The following is an 18,282-nucleotide window of genomic DNA, read 5'->3' as shown; positions in this document are numbered from 1 at the left end:
AGAGGCAAGATATTTTATTAGTGAGAGCTTCTTCATTATATTACAATGGGACGTTTGGTACGAATCGTCGTAGTATTGTCAAGCAAAAGTAAAGTACAACAGCACAGTGTCAGAAACAGTATACTGTTACATCTATAAGTGCCGTATGCGTCAGTTATATCTCGGTTTATAGAACAAGATGCACCGCTGAACTGAAGATTCCGTACAAAAAAACTAAGATGTAAGTAAAGGAACTCCCATACAATACTTACTTTCCGTACAAGATGATGCTGATGACTCGTACGTCCCATTTTTACAGAGGCATTTCTTCTCTGTCACTGTAGTCTGTACACACTCGATATTCGTTACAGAGGTGTCGCATTGGTCTATACCAGTACATACTCCACCAAATATTTGCCCTGAAAGTAACGTGTGATATCAATACAGCAGTGAAAAGAACTGCATTTGAGAAAGTGTGGCCCCTCTTTCGCGCGTGTCTACATGATCTTTGGTAATGCATTGCAGAATAGTTGACAGTGCCGTACACCTCTAAATCAAACGTTTTAAAAAAATTATGGAACAAACAGCTTTTGAGCAAAGTGGTGTGGCATCCATAAGTAAACATGCTTTAGTTCTGAGACATACGCCCTTAGATAACGATATTGAGACCCCATAATGCTTTATTGAAAGTTTCGTGAAGTATTACAACCAATAGCTTCACATTAGATACTGCAGGTTGCGTTGTAATGGAATACTATCATAATCGAAAGTTTTAGATCTCGAATATTTCGAAAATATGCATGGTTACAAACAACAAGAGGTATGATATCTGTTTGACCAGCCACATGTTATATGGACGGCAAGGACAATTGCAAGAGGACGATTCCTTATACGGATACAACGTGTGAGACCTTTTCCTAGCGTAACGATGGCGGGAATATTGATAAAAGGTTGCACGTCGCAACAAAGTGTTATTTGCTATCGCGGGTTGTCAACGCGATGGTGAACAGGCAGCCTGTTGCACGGGGATACGATACAGAACTCCAATAACAGAAACCACCATCGGTGCTGTACTACATGTTCTCTTGATGACAAAGCAGCATGTTGCAGCTAACACGGTAAAGTGACCTGCACCTCAACACTTGCAGGCCACTGATGAACTACAAGAATTCATACTGTGTTGTGAAAAATGGTCACAGAGTTGTGATGTTTCAAGCCAATTATTTGGAATCCACCAAACCCAAGTGGTAGTCATATACCATACGCATTACCTCAAAACAAAAAACAAAAAACTGTTTTCATTGTCTTCTGCTGGTCATAACAGGCAATTAACCATGAATTGATCTTGCAAGAGTTAAATGATTCTTAAGGAACATATTAATCACAAAAATATATGTCAGAAATGTTTAGCGTTACACAAAGTAAAAATAGTACCTATCAGTTGTCAGGTAGTGAATACAAAACGTGGCTATTTATGTCTTGGTGGGATAAAACTGATGGCTAAACTACAAAACTGCATACTTGATGTTGTAAATTCCCGGGAATCCGAGTCAATCGTCTGACTCCTGCCGCCCCGTGTGATGGTGTGTGTAACTGTGACAGTGTATCTTGTTCCTGGAGACAAAGACTGGATGTTGTAGCTCTTCTGGCTTGCAGGAACAGATGCTGGAGATCCGGGAGTTCCTTGAGACCACGTTACTGTATAGTTGGATGTGTACTCGCCAGTGGCATCGGTATTGGTCCAGGTGATGTCAATATTACCCGTTCCTATAGTTGGTGTCCCTGCGATAGTGGGTTTTAATGGGCTAGCTGAAAGTATACACATTAACACTGATAACACTGGAAAGGCCACCAATTAATATCTTCGATAAGTGTTATAAAGGATTGTGAAAGTCTGCCTTAGAGTAGTGATTATATGTCTTCGTCATATGTGTTTCGTACATATACTTTGGTTTGTCTTGTAGGTTAGTGGATTATATGAAAATATGCATGTTCAAATGCCATTGCTAGTCGTAAACAGTGCTCTCATGAAGGGAGGTGATTGTGAACAGGTCTGATTTAAGAAGATATTCAGGTAGATGCGATATTCTCAAGTGCGTACTTACAGCGGTCCGACGGTGTCAATGTTCGTTAAGTTGTTAAGCTGTACCTAATTATTCAACTGTTGTAAATCCAACTGGGGTACTAAGCAGGTAGTCGAAGCACCATATGTTCCTACATTCCCTGGTATGGTGACTGAACATTGATCTGTAGCCTGGTTACACAGCAGGTTTAGAACGATTCTCTGATAATCGTGATGTTTTGCTGTGCTTTGTTGGCAGCTTATCCTAGTTTCAGTCTATTTATGATAACTGTATACATCTTATAGTAACGAAATAGCTTAAATGCAGCCGATGGGATTTTACATTTAACCCAATCACTCAGATGACGAGGACATGTTGTGCCCCTTCTAACAGAAACGAAATTTTCATTGAGAAAAAACACTGTCGGTGTGACACATGTGCATGTGTACGAAAATCCATGAACTGTGTTCTCGATGTGCTTAGAACCAGAGGTAGAACGCCTCAACAGGGGAACGCCTGATCGCATGTTACATGTGTTAACGTTCCCATGTTACATAATCGAAATATAACTTTGCCGATTATACCAGTCACTTCGACAATAATTACTGATACTATAGCTACGTGATGACTTAATATAGGTATTTGCCTCAGTTTAGATATATCCGCGGAGTGTTATATGTTTTATCAATGCGTTTCTTTAGTTTTTGACGCAGCATATATACCTAGAATTTTACAGAATTTATTTGTTTTCATATCTCCAAAACCTGTTTATCAACATTAATATCAGAATACCATTTTTGAATGACAATGGGAAAATACCAGCTGCTGGCTTTATTCAGTACACCCACTTGGGGGAACGAACCTTAACGACTTGCCTGACAGGTGAATGCTTCACCATTGTGGCAATCTCACTGAATTTACAAAAAGTGTGAAGGAAGAGCAAATAAGGATCAATAGAATGGTGAATGACAACGTCTGTTGACTTATCAACACACATATGTCAACATGACATGTAAATGTCACGTTGCATATAAAGTATCAAAGGTAATTTTTTTTATAAAAAGGAAGACATTTTGCCACGAATGCATATACACCATGTTGCCATATTTTGGATGCAATTTCTGTATATTTACACATTCATGTTTTACCAGAATCAGAACTGTATGTACATTTTTAAAAGAAATTTAAGTGCTCTTTCACAACTTATATCTTGACATAATAAGGGATCAAAAAGCGACAAAACCGACGTTCTAGTAATTATATAACATGTGTCGACGGGGAATATTCTTGAGAACATCCGCACACTCAAAACCAGTAGAAATAATTTCATATAAACGCCTAGGAACTTTAACGAAAATATAATATGAACCTGAGATCTGAGTGTACTTCCATAAGATTCGTTGACGGAGAAATTCAATTTACGGAAGAGAAATACATTTTCATAAACGTTCCCACAACCAATGGTATCAATGATTGGCAGCTGTAAATGTTTCTATAACCAAGATTTACGTGGCAAGAGACACATTTGTTAACTGAAGAAATGACTTCATTCATTTATATTTTATCTAATCGATCCAAGGGCGTAAACGATCATGGGTAATACTTAATACTTACTTTGAACGCAAGATGTATTGGGCCTATACAACCCATTCTTACAGAGGCACTTCTTGTCCGTTACAGTCTGTATACACTCAATGTTGGTGTCTGAGGTCGTGTCACACTGGGATGTATCAGTACATGCACCGCCGAATGCTTGTTCTGAAATGTCCAATTGCATTCATCACATACAGTTATGAATAGTCCGCAAAAATCCATGACACAAATTATAGACATCACAGAAGTTCAAATTATTATAAACAAGATTTCTAGATATTTCCCATGCGCCATAACCTTACGACAATTCTAATATTTTAACACTATATATTCACGTTATCGTTTTGTCGCTAACATCTGTTTTCAAATAGTGCTACTTGCTGTGTAATCAAAACCTGTTAGGAAAATATCATTAAGATCAAATTTATATGTAGTTATCACATATCTGACACGTGACATGTTCTAATTCAGTTTTAGAGAACCAGTGTATGGTATAAACAATGAAGAGATAGTTACAGAGGTAGGTACAAGTAGACAAACACAAACACACACACACGCACGCACGCACTCACATACAACACACATATTCATGTAAGATGGAAGAATGGTTCAGGAAGACGGTTGGTACAGTATGCAAACTTTGAGTTATTAGGATGGTAAAAATAGATCGGCAGGTACAGAAGATCGAAGATAATAAGAGGGTAGGTATGCTTGTTGGCGAGTTAATTCATGTTATATCTTCCATATGCATACCTCAAATCTCGCCTTACAACACTTGTAGTTTTATATAATTGTATATGGGCTGCTATATCTTCCATGCTTCAAATATCCGCCTTGAAGCACTTGTATAAGTACTTTGTCAGAATATGTATCACTGCTTATGGCCCATGTTGTACCCAGGGCTGACGGCCCACACCATCGTACCGAAATAAAAAAAACCCACATGTAACCTTTCTTGGAAACACGTAAATCAATATCGAGGTGTCATCTCACTTGAATTCAAATAGCACCACTATGTCATTATATGTGTTGTGCATATCACTTGGAAATAGACAATTTCTAATAAAAGAAGACTGTAGAAATACCACCATTTGAATTCTAAGCTCCTCGTCGTTTTCAACAAATTTACTATATGATATAATGCCCGTACTTCCTTCTGTGCGCTGAACATGTGTAATCATCCATTAGTTATGAATCCTTTGACGCAAGTAAGTCGACGTCTATTTAAACCAGCTGTGAACAGAATTTAACATGTTCAGTGACATGTTAGACCAGACCAATTCTAAAAGCTAATGCTATCGATATCTGTAAGAAACCCATGATAAAGGCATAGTGAGTGACAATATCGTGATCATGTGTTTATGAATCACCATAACTCTGTAACACTTGTCACAAGCACACACGAAGGCCTGACAACCTAAACATAAACAAGACCGTGTTGTAGAGGTCAATGCAGTGGATTTCATCAGATATGGTACGTTTGTTACCAATGTGACAAATTTGAAAATGTTCTCAGCAAGTCAATCATAAAGTTTTCTAAGCTTTTATTGAGGCATGTTAACCATGAGTAAAAAACCTTACGAACGCTCTGTCTGACGCTCTTTCTTGTTGTAGTGAGTATCAGTAGATATACAAAAGCCGAATATCCATTACATATTGCATTTTTGTTAGCACACTGTGTAAGGTTTGTACTTCAACGCCGAAATCCACTGATAAAGGATAAAGTGCCTGGGGCTACTGCTGATAGAAGAAATAGTCTTCGTGCGTGCAAGGTGGCAAGCAAGGTGATCTGAGACGGGACATTTAAGGGAACTGGAACACTGATATGATCAAATCTGAGGAGGCTAAAAACTGCAAAGTCTGAAACATTACTTTGAGTGCAGGTGTCGCTGACTGCGTCGTAGTAGTGAGTGTCATCACATGCACATGTGTTGGATCCATTACAAATTGCATTGGTGGTAAGACACTGTGTAGGGTTATCACAGTTATCTCCGTAAACCACTTCTGAAATTAAATATGTGCATACAATACAGTATACTTTATTATTTGTTATACATATTCTGACAGATTCTAAATGTCTAGTCATTACTTTTAAGATATAACTTTAAAATGTTGTATCTTCAGTAAACAGAGTTTCCTGAAACAGATGCATGTCTGAAGCACAATACAGAAATTCCAAACATTAATCCTGAAAGCAGAATGTAAAGTAAATACTAGGGTTTGGTGATTAGATATACAGTTCCTGGAAGTGAACGAAATCACACATTAGTTGTTGCGTCAAGGTAAATGCTTTGTAAGCATCCAAGAACTAGTATGTATGATAACTGACATAACATTTAGAGGAGTGAAATGCTTTTTATGCGGATAGATATATACCTACTTACCAAAGAAGTACCATTGACTATTGATTGCATAAACATTATTCATATACATTACATCGATATGTAATAGACATTCAAAGGGCAGTTCAAGTGCACTTTGGTTATTGTTTATATACTGAAATATTCATCATAACAAAACATTGACAAAACCCCATACATGTACTTGATATTAAGATGGAAAACTGCATTAATGATGGAAAGCTGTGTTGAGGATGCAGTTGCATATGTACACCAAAAACTGTCCCAACTGAATTAGCGTTATCGATTTTTTTATCGTGCTGTTGACGTGAGAACACTTAATTCCAAATATTTCCGTCGGAAGATGCACGCTGAAACTAACCATGGATGTACAACAGTTGTACACAAGACTATTAACAAAGCAGTGAAGATCCTTTTTGCAGTATTAAATGAAGGGTTTGTGCCACACGAGGTACTGAATGAACATTTGCCAAGAAGGGTGAGTGAGTTAAAGTGTACAGTCACTTTGGCCACATTTCAGCCATATCGTGACTAAAAGGGTGACATTCAAATAATAGTCAGATAATATCAAAATCTTAAAAATATACCTGCGAAGGACAGTAAAAGAACTAGACTATCACAGTTAGAGATGGCATGTCTTTTGAATGTACACGCTATTTAGGACATTACGATATAAAAACAGGCAATAGAACACTAGCAACTGAAGACAGGTCAACATACTAGAGGACATACAGTGCCCATGTTATCTGCTGGAACCACGATGGCAGAAGCAACTGGATCAGTATATACCACTGTGTTATTATATGCTATTTATGCTTGAGTAGACAATATTCTTGAAAACAGTAGGTCTGTTTTATGAAAACCAGTCCCATGACTTCTTCTTAGTTTTATTGCCATTTTGAATGTCATATTTTACACGTAGCACTGGCAGGTCTAATAACAGAACATTTATATGTATTTACTATGTGCGACGCAGAGAAGGATAACGTGCATGGCGCTACTAGTGCTAGAAGGACTATCCTCTATGCAAGCTGGGTGGTAAGCAAGGTGAGGAACTGGAAGACAACTGTTTTGAAATCCTAGGCTGAGGAGGCTGAGGAGGCTAAACAGTAAGGTCTGAAACATTACTCTCAGTGCAGATGTCGCTGGTTGTGTCGTGGTAGTGAGTGTCATCACATGCACATATGCTTGATCCATTACAACTTGCATTGGTGGTAACACACTGTTTACTTTTATCACAGTTACCTGCGTAAACCACTTCTGAAATTAAATATGTGGAAACAATTCAATATACTTCATGCTTTGCATTGGTTATGCATACCACGGCAACCTCACGTACGTAATTCAGATAACTCCTTAAACTACTTATGAAATTGAATATGTGAATGCAATACTTTATAGATCAAGCTTTGCAGTCTGATGAATGGCATGATAGCTTGATGGAGTTGACAGTTTGATGTCTCTGAGCTCCCTTTGTTGCTGACACTGTATCATATGTTGCTGAGTTGACTTTACCTTTAAACTCACAGAGAGAACTAACTGCATAGGCTTTAAAGCCATTCCAAATAATAAGCCATTACTTTTAAAGGACAAAATGGTAAATGTAGTATATACTGTAAATAGGGTTTCTAGAGACAAATGTCTGCAATGTGATACCTAAACACAAATATTAATCCTCAAAACACAATGCACACGAATTCTACAAATTCGGTCATTAGATAAACGTACACAGTTTACACAATCGAACGACAACATGGGTTAGTTGTTCTATTTAGCTAACTGAAATCGTTTGAAATTACTGAACACCTAGAATCTGTGTGACTGACGGAACATCTGGAGTCAAATCTATCTGGATCATACTCTTACTACATGCCAAAGAATTACTCTTCACTATTAACTGCATAAGCAATTGCAATTGTTCATGTACATCTAGTTGCAACAGGGTTGCATTCGGGGTGCCATTCGAGTATACTTTGGTGATTCACTAGTCCCATATTTTCTAAAGCTTTCATCATAACAAATCTTTGACAACACCTCCTACATGAACGTGGTATCAAGAGAAAGAAATTAACGTTGTACATGACAACTATTGGCGTTGATAAAACCGAGGGTGGTGCGGTTCAGATATTGAAAAATAGTATAGAGGATGATAGTGCAAATATATGTCACAGATTGCTCACACAGAATTTGCATTACCGACTATTCTGATTATGCTGTAGGTGCTATAACATTTTATTCCCGATACATCTTGTGGTGAGAGGCCTCCAGAAAATAGCTATGGCAGTACAACAGGTGTACACAAGTAGCAAGAGGTTGGTAATTTACTTGACGTACTTAATACAGAAAGCTCCATAAAACACTTCTGAAACTGAACATCTAAATACAATACTTTTAAAAGGTAAACTGGAAAAGGTAATATATTCTGTACACAGAGACCCTCAAGACAATTATCTGAAAAGCGAAAAACCCAAAACAGCAACCCCAAAAACACAAATTACACAAGAATTCTCAAATTCAGTGTTTGAGGTAAACATATGTAGTTTCTAGAATGGAAGGCATCGGTTACTTGTTCTTCTATGCTAACTAAACACACGTGGAAGCAATGAATAACTACTATCTGTGATGACTGACATGCTATCTGGAGTGAAATCTATGCCCTTACTAGATGGGAAAGGAGTACCACTCACGGTCATCTCCATAAACAATACATACACCTAGTTGCAACAGAGATATTTAATGTGCAAATGAAATATATATTTTGGTTGGTCCCTTCTTCACCAAAACCTTCATTATAGCAAAATGATTAACAAAAACACATACTTGGTATCAAGATGGAGACGGCAGGGTAAGAAACCAACTAACGTTGACCTATTTGGTTCCAAAATAGGCCATGATCCAGGAAGAACGGGTGTTGGCGTTGCAAATGTTCGCCAACGATTGCCAAACTAAACTAAAGTTAGCGACTCTTTCTGATCAGGTTGTAAGCCGTTGCAGAATTTCAGTTCATTTCCTATCTCTTATGTCTTGTGAAGGGCAGGCATAGAGACGCTGCCCATTGCAGTAGGCAAAGGCCAATCTATTAATAGACCATATATCTGCATATATTATATTATGCTAAGAAGGATAAAGTGCCTATCGTTACTGCTAATAGAAGATAGAAACAAGGTGGTAAACAAGGTGACATGAGATGGCCAATTCACTGGAAGTGGAACACATGTGTTATCAAGTCTAATTTGAGGAGGTTGAATATGAAGGCATAAAACATTGCTCTGAGTGCAGGTGTATAGATAGGGACTACCAGGCGCAGGTGAATAGATAGGGACTAGGTAAATGTAAACAGTTCCTACAATGGAAAGAAAAATAGTGGTTCGTTGTTTGTCCATATAGTCTGTGACCACTATTGGCTTTAATAAGCCGAGGATGGGCCGGTCCTGGTTATACCAAACAGTATAGAGGAGTCTGCTGCAAATGTTCATCAAAGACAACCTCAACTGAATTGGCATCAAATCAAGAGCTTGTACCATGTGAAGAACAGAAGGAATATTTCTCAAGAAGGCAGAAGTAACTCTGTCCCCTTTATCCATCAGTACACATCATTGTGTTATTTGTGTTATTATTCCTTCTGTTTGTTTGAGTATACAATTTACTTGAAAAACATTAAGGTCGCTTTCAAAAATGGACATTTCAATGGCCCCCTAAATGCCCTTTGTTGACATTTACATGATATACTTTGAACGTATTAAAGACAATATAAAATCTAATTACATAACAATTATATGCATTTACTATGAGGCATGTTGAGAAGGATAAAGTGCATGGCGCTACTTCTGATAAAAAGAAACACTCGCCGTAAAATCAAGGTGGCAAGCAAGGTAACCAGAGATGGGCAATTCACTAGAAGTGTGTGCTATCAAGTATAGTTAGAGGAGGTTAAACACAAAGGTCAGAAACATTACTCTGAGCGCAGGCATCACTGGCCGCGTTGTAGTAGTTAGTGTCAGCGCACCCACATATGCCTTTTCCAGTACAAATTGCATTGCTGGTGTTACACTGTGTGCTGTTAACACAGTTAGCACCGTAAACCACTTCTGAAATTGAATGTGCATTCACACAATTTTCCGGTTCCAGAACAAATTGCATTGGTGGTTCTACACTGTCTCATGCTATCACAGTTAGCTCCATATTCCACTTCTGAAACTGAACATGTGTATACAATACCATAATTATATAAATCATGTTATGGACTAGTCATGAATATCAAGATAACCTCTGTGAAATTCACGAATACTTTGCTTATTCTCTAGTCCCTCATTTCCCACTACTGACAAAACCACGAATGTGTACACGTTATCATTAGGAGGAAGGGGTTGTGTAACAATAAAAGAAACGTTGTCGATAGTTCTTGTTGTTACCACTATTGGCGGTGGTGCAAGCGAAGATGGGGTGTTATGGAAACCACTACTGAGGAGGACGATGCCAGTGTCCACCAATTTAAAAATATTAGCAGAACAAACCAAAGTGTAGGCTTTTTAATATTTCATTCCAGACATATCCCGTGATGGAGAGGCCTGCACAGACTGGCCATGGAATTAGAACAAAACACAAATAAGACAATACAGTCACGACTCGCTTCGCTGTAGCTCAAGGGTTTGTACAATAAAAGGTAAGAAGAGGGTATGTATGTAAAGTATATATGTAGAGGGTATGTATCATTAATAGTGTTGTGGGATATTTATATTGCGTATATATCCACGCAACAACACCGACAGAGCCTGCAAGCAGTGTGAGTCCCAAGGTTTTCTTTTTTTACACCCGGTCACAAGTGGGGATCGAGACCGACACCTTTCGCTTACTGTCGGCGCCTTAGTCAGCTCTCCCACCATTATACCGATATATCATGAAAGAAGATGATTCTAATACAGAGTTGTTATTGATTGTTAAAAATATCTTAACCAATAAACAGAGTCTTATCTTATCACATGTGAAGATGCGCCTTTCAGAGCTGCATAAGCCATAGTCAGAAGCATGTGTTGCGTTAGTTAAGAACAAGTATTTCATGCAATTTCACATGATGGGCGTCAAGGTCAGTACTTTGAATGACCACATTGGCAGTAATTTCTACACGGCACCGACTCGGCACAGACTGATCACCCTTCGTGCAATGCGGTGGTCAGTTGTGTCTGAGGCGGGTTTGGATGATGACGACAGTCGAGTTCATCCTATAGGTGTTCTATGGAGCTTAGATCTGGTGATCGAGAAGACCATGGCAAGACACTGACTAGACTAGAATTGCCAAAGCAGCGGACCCTGACGCGTGCTGTATGTGAAGTAACGTTGTCATGCTGGAACACCTCCTTCTGTCAGGTCATCGGAAGCATGTGACATGCAAGGACTTCGCTCATGCTCATGTTTGGTCGGAAGTTTTCTAAAACCAGGGATGTGTTGTGCAGTCTTCACGGCTGTGACAAGACGCTGGCGCAAGTAAGCACTCCGGATGTAGCGATCCTAGGCTTGCGCGATAATTCTTGTACACCCGCTTCTCGGGCAATCTTGGGCGGATTTGGTCGGCAGGAAACGATCCCAAATGTGAAATAATGGTGCTCCGATGAAAGTCGAAACGTCGGGCAACAGTAGACAGCAACTCCCCAGCTTCAAGTCGGCCTATGGCGATGTTTCGGCACTCAGTCGTGGCAGGGTGATTTCCACTTTTCCAGTCAAAATAGAATGACAACATTTTAACACGACGTTTGTCTTTTGGTAACGATCAATGCCACGTGCTTTTCTGCTTTTACTTGCACGCGAAAAAATCATTATTACTTAGATGTAGCATAAACTTTACATATGTAGTAAGTTAATATTCGCGAAGAGGTTTGCATATTATTCTTTCTGATCCTGTCCTCCTCCTGTTTTGCATTGAATGATGCCTCAAAACATCTCTTTCAACACGTGCAACATGTGTGCAGACATTATACGGGTGTATTGTGAGGTGCCTGCATTTGCAAAAGGAACTGAGCATTTTCTCGATTGAGATATGTTCTTCCATGAGTTGATAAAATCCCATACCATTACACTTGCACAGCACGCCAAATGTGGTCAAAACTCAACTATGTCGGCCATTGGCCCCGCCAGCGGCTGCCTGTGGTTCTGCCACTGACTTGTCTGTACAAGTCAATGTTCCGAACTGCCTATACAAGTTGGCATCGACTCTGAAGATGCAGCGCCAATATCTTGTTTGTGTTGACATGAGGCGACGAATTAACGCCGAGTACGGTATGTCTAGAGTGTTGCCCTGATGTAATTATGTCTCAAGAGAGACATTTCCGGTGAATATTAAAACCTCTTGTAAGTCCCTAAACGTTGATTTTCAGCACGCCGTAGGATCGTGTAATGTAAAATAAAGATATACTTGACGCACCCTCGGTATGTCATCTTGTCATCATATATTGTCCTCAGTTACAAATGTTTAAACACGGACTGACAATTGACTTTGCGGACAAAATACAACTCACACAAATGCCTACCATTCTTGCTTATAAATATATTTTATCTCTTAATATTTAGCAGGTGATTGTGAATGAATGAAGTTACGTATGACAAACGTCTTTTTCTCGTATCTTCTTTTTCTCCGTACCATTATTCTATGAATATCCATCAATATGAATAGATAATATATAATATATGATATGAATAGTAACAGTGATGACACCATTTAACAAACAAGCAATACTAAAATGGTGAAATTCACGTTTTTGTGTTACTTTTTAAAGACAACCCTACTGGTTGGTAAGAACATACATCTAACGACATGGATGCACACTGATGTCAATACTTTATAGAATAGGGGAACAGTCGTGATGACCGTTTGTGGCAGATGTAACAGTTTGTGGAATCCCTGTAAATGGATGCAGGTGACCAGGTGTGCCCATATTGATCAAATACATACATTAATCTACATATGTATCTATGATTATAAATTGAATAAGTTACTTTCCTACGCATATACGATACCTATAAATAAAAAGTAACTGACAAACAATGCTGCAGTATCTTGAGGATAAAATCAACGTTTTGTTGTTTTGTTGGCATTTTGGATCATGTCAAATGCTATGCCACGACCACCGCAGCGGACTACAGACACCTCTACAGAATCTCCGACTATAAGTGGCGGGAATTTCCTTTCTATTCACATGCATTTGACGTTTTTTCACAAATTCTATGCATTTTTATTTGTCCAGCCCATTTCCTATAAAGACTACAGTAGATCATGCATAGATCCATGAAGGATAACTATCCTGTTTATTTTTGCCTGCATAATTGCGACAAATGTTATATTTTCGGGTTCTATTTCTTACTTTCCCCGTATTCTTACCACCTTGTCTCACGTTTTCAGGAAAAACATATTCGAATATGGTGGTTACTATCATTTGTAAACCACCTTTCACTGGCATATTTATTCCGTTTTGTTACAGTCTGTCTCACAGAAAACAATCATATTCATTGTGTAAATAGATTGTGTACTTGTGTCGGTTCAACAAATAATAAGTTTTTATTGTTGAATTTATACAACTTGCATATTGCTTTTTCTCATACCTAAAATAGCCGAACAAACTACGCAGTCAATTCTTAAGTGACAATTTTACAGGAATATTATGGTGTTTAATTACATGTAGAGGCGTTACTTGTGCTGCCATATTTCTGTGATACTGCCACTGTTAATACAAAAAGGTGTTAATAGATGAGAACGTACGGGCAGTTGTTGCGGCAGTAGTCGCAGTCGTTGAAGTGGAGGCATTGCTCATCTGAAAGTGGAAAGATTATTTAATGAACGCGTAACAATTGTGGTAATTTAACTACGCTATTGTAGTCGCAACACCTGTTTACTGAAAGTTTGTTTATCAGGGTTCATATGTTCTGTCCTCCTAGGCAGAATCTACACACACGCGCGCGCGTGCGCGCGCACACACACACACACACACACACACATATTTATATGTGCATATATGGCATTTTCATTAGATGTCAGTGTGGCAACCAGTTTGGTAATATTCCAAGGGATTCGTGGGTACTTTTAAGTGCACAGGGTTTGCTATTGTACACTAGGATTTTGACGTTGAAAGCGTTGCACACAAAGTTGGATCACGAGTCCCGGGACTTAGCCAGCTCGCCCACCACATGTTACAGGATGTTAGAGGCAGAGACACAGCTGGTATCCTCATAACGTTTCTCGTGTTTATTAATGATAATAGTGATCGAGTGTTTATAGTGAAAATGACCGAATTTAGTTTCACGCCGCTCTTAGTAATATTCCATCCAGAACTATCTTCTCGACTGCCAGATCACAGTCGAAGAAAACGCTATATTGCCAGCCTTAAAATATAATTCAATAAACAACATAATGTAAGCAATATAAGACTTCGGGATATTTAAAATCTTTCTTGCAAATATCGATCTTTAAGAGAAGTTATTGAATTATATAATAAACTTGCCAATACGACATCGTCCTCTGCTGATTACCCAGTCACGTTGGAATTTCAGGGAACGCCATGGCTGATTTTGTTGTAAAGGCATCGCTCAACAAATCTGTGACACTCAAATAGGTTGAAATAAATTACATGAAATAAATCCCTACATTGCACCTACTTTGGTTGTCAGTCCAGATTTGAAAAGGTCATCATGCGACGATGTCGTATTGGCCATATCAGATATGCTAGTTAAAAGGTGAAGATCCTCCCTTTTGTATCCCTAGTGATGAGAGAATCACAGCCAAGCATATCCTGCTTGATTGTGTTGAATTCCTCACCACAGGTGATATATTTTACTGTAAAAACAGTTAACGATCTTTTTACAGCTGTTAGTTCTCATGTAAATGTTTCATTGATGAAATCTGATCAATATCCTCGGATGACAGGTTTTAATTTATATAATTTACCATAAATTACTATGTGCACCAATTAAAGTTTCTCTTCACGATATGGTTGGAATATTGCCGACGTGACGATAAGTTATAACTCACCCACTCTGTAATGTTCCATCAACATCAGGACAAGGAACACCAGAAATGGACTTCAGACATTTCACCTTATAGGAACTCGAACCCGAGTCTTAGACGTGACGAGCAATCGCTTTCCACTACGCCACCTGAATTGTGAAAACTGCCCTCATGCCCCAAATTCAGCGGCGAACGTTGTGATTTTGCATCGAAATAACGTTTGCCCTGTGTCTTTTACGTTTACGCAGTCATCTTGCACTGAATGCTACCCTTCAACAGCAAGAGTCAGTACACACTCTCCAGTTACAAGCATTTGTGGATAATTTGTTGGCGGGTCCTGTGAGAGATCAACTGATCTTATATTACATTCAACTAATGTAAATGTAACATGTGAATAATGTATTAAGTTGTATAGATTGTATATATTGTATAAATGTAATATGTGAATATTGTATAAAGTGGTGACGTCTATTATTCTGACGTAGATCACCCGTCTAGCCATCATAAGCGATTCCTATTTCAAATCACAAAAAAATTAAGGATCTGTTCACTAATGTCAGTTCTCTTTAAATTATTGCATTTTAGATTTGTTTAATGATAACTATTGTAAATAGATAGATAAATATCTTAAGATTAGAAGCTTAAATTAGTAACTTTGATTGCCATGAGCTCTATCCTTAAGAGAGTACTGTAAAGTTATTGTCCTGCTGAGAGGGTACGTAAGTCCCAAAACATTCCAAGTAAATTAAAACTATCCTTGTTTTTAATCGTAGCATACGTTTTCATCTATGGCTAGACATGTCCAAATTGCTAGCAGCTGAAGGGATTGTGTAAATCCATCTAGGGTTCATGCAGGAAGCAGTGTACTGTAAGTCCCCATGGCCCCAAGTATGGAGATCTACTTTCAGTTGCTGGCAATCTATACCCTGTTTCCACGTTGACGTGTTATTTCTGGTTTAAAAGTTTTAGGTTTAGTTACTAGTTTAATATGGATATCTGTGATACCTTAGTGTGGAATCCGAGAAGGGACATTGTCGCGTTGTCGCCCTCTCAAAAACAAGCAAATGAGGCGAAGATTAAGCAAAGCGCGACAATGCGACAACGCGACATTTCGCCTATATGTGGCATTGTCGCGATGTCGGGTGACGCGTTTTTAATATCATTTTCTCTGTTCCTCCAAAGTGCGACACGCAACATAGCGACATTTTGCAAGGTCAAAATATGTCGCCCTATTCACTAAAACGCGGCACGCGACAATGCGACAACGCGACATTTCATCGAAATGTCGCGATGTCGCACTGTCTCGTGTCGCGCTTTATTAAAATATTGACCATAGTATACATTTAACAAATTGACTAAAACGCGACATGCGACAATGCGACAAAATATGTTTCGCATTGTAGTGTCAGAAACCAGCTTTCCCTCCCTCACTCCTCTCACTCCGCGACGCTCCACTCCGCTCCGCTCAGCTCCTCTCACTCTTCCGCCGCTCCGCTCCACTCACCCAAGGTTTATTGGTAAATAGCAAGGTATTTCATTACAATGATGTTTTATGATGCCCGTTTTCATTTCTGTTTGAATCCTACATTATTAATCCTGCACATAGTCTGATTCACAATATACCTCATAATTTTCTCATGCGGATTCTATATGCAGCAATACACATGTACTTGTACCCTTTCAAATCTACGGCTGCTATATGTTACGGTGACAACTACACTGACAGAGTCACTCTACTGTGACTAGGCTCAAAACAAATTAAAGTCTAGGGGGAAATAATACATTTAGGCAAACCAACCCGTTTCACCGGCAAACCTGCCTCCACTTAACCGAAATAGTGAAGGATAAAATGAGAACCACAACAAGAAACGTTTTAGAACTGTACTATACTTAAGATAGATAAACAGTTTTACTTACAATGGATAAAAAGCATAGATGGCACCCTATTTTCTAATAGGTTAAAGTATGAGGACCGGCAGTAACTCAAAGAAAGACTGGACTATAGGATATACCTTAAAGTATAAAGGAATACCAGGGTAATAAAAATATAAATGCTGCGGAGATTTGGGCGCGAGTTTTCAACCAAACAGTAATCACCAAAAAGCTATCTTAAGCTCAACAACAAAGGATTATCCTAAATCCTAACCCCAACTCCGACTTAGCAAATATCACCTGGAGAGTCCATCCTTCGCTAGTCACCTCAGTCGTCCATGGCTGGTTCCCGTCGGTCCCCTCCTACTGACCTCTGGCTAACCCTATTTATAGCCCGATGGGGGACCTCGGAGGGGAACTGCCTTAGCGAGACTTCGGTCTTTGGTATTGACCCTTTACAAGCGAGAAGTGTGCTTTTGAAATTAAGATAATTACCGAATAGGTGCCATAGGATAACAAAGTATATATAAAGTATATATGTACATAAAGCTGACAACATCCTCTTTACGATGATGCACATAAAAATAGACATAAGAAAACATATCAAGCGTAAAGTGCCGTTAACTGACTTCAAACTGCCTTACAATACTGGGTTGAAACACTTTAAATTCCAACATTTTCAAAGTAGTAATAGCTAAGTGTACCAACCGCACATCAATAAAAAGGACAGTGTCACATAATAAGGATTAGAATGATGTAATATAACATAATATTGAAATATAATTTTAACCGCAGCGACAGCAATTCTACATACACCAAACACTGCCCTTACTGTACTGAAGATAGCCACTAGGCTGTCACGTGATTAAGGCCGGGAGGTGGAATTCACGCAGCCGTAACACTATATCATCATAATTTTTAGCAAAATGGTCAGTCTGAATAGAACCATTCCGTTAAGCAACGACACTCTGGACTTCACGGCAATATGTACGATCATTTATTATTGTTCGATCCCTGGGAATTATTCTTCCTGGCTTAAAATCAACTGACGGAATTCCTGCTTGGGACCATACTTGCAAGAATCTTTGTCAGCAGCATGGGTTGCTGAAGATCAATTCTAACCCGGATCTTCATGGTGTTAACGAAGTCTTCATTCTTACGCCAAACTGGTACCAAAATCGTCCACATGTGATGTCATTACACAAGGTTCGATACAGCAATACATACTACAAACGTTTTCAACAAATGAACTTAGTTTGATAACGATGCAGATGTTCTTTGTAGTACATCGTTGACAAGGTAACAGACAACAATATATTTCAGAAAGCAAGATATATATGTTTGTTGTTATACATTTGTAAATGCGAAAATAGTATTCGTTACTTTTGTACCAAAACTATTCTTGCATATGACCATCACAACACCC

The 18,282-nt window shown here is 38.7% G+C and overlaps 2 protein-coding genes across 5 annotated transcripts in view; both read right to left on the bottom strand.

Moving 5' to 3' along the window:
- The window catches only part of LOC137286178 (fibronectin-like), a 263,485-nt gene that overhangs the window by 48,846 nt on the left and 196,357 nt on the right, over positions 1-18,282 (bottom strand). The gene's annotated exons all lie outside the window — the stretch shown is intronic.
- LOC137286175 (receptor-type tyrosine-protein phosphatase H-like) overlaps positions 1-18,282 on the bottom strand; it is a 298,258-nt gene that overhangs the window by 162,718 nt on the left and 117,258 nt on the right. For 2 of the 4 annotated variants that reach the window (XM_067817868.1, XM_067817867.1), the window contains exons 2-6: positions 13,743-13,794; positions 5,508-5,639; positions 3,657-3,800; positions 1,501-1,788; positions 252-398 (exon numbers count right to left, since the gene is read on the bottom strand). In XM_067817868.1, the coding sequence (XP_067673969.1) occupies positions 252-398; positions 1,501-1,788; positions 3,657-3,800; positions 5,508-5,639; positions 13,743-13,794 (763 nt within the window). The remainder of the gene's footprint in view (positions 1-251; positions 399-1,500; positions 1,789-3,656; positions 3,801-5,507; positions 5,640-13,742; positions 13,795-18,282) is intronic. The other 2 variants (XM_067817872.1, XM_067817873.1) reach the window with 2 other exon arrangements.

The sequence above is a fragment of the Haliotis asinina genome, chromosome 6 (genome assembly GCF_037392515.1).
Source record: "Haliotis asinina isolate JCU_RB_2024 chromosome 6, JCU_Hal_asi_v2, whole genome shotgun sequence".
Classification (NCBI taxonomy): Eukaryota; Metazoa; Mollusca; class Gastropoda; order Lepetellida; family Haliotidae; genus Haliotis; species Haliotis asinina.
The sequence above is the reverse complement of the archived record's forward strand: the minus strand, read 5'-3'. Positions and strand labels throughout refer to the sequence as shown.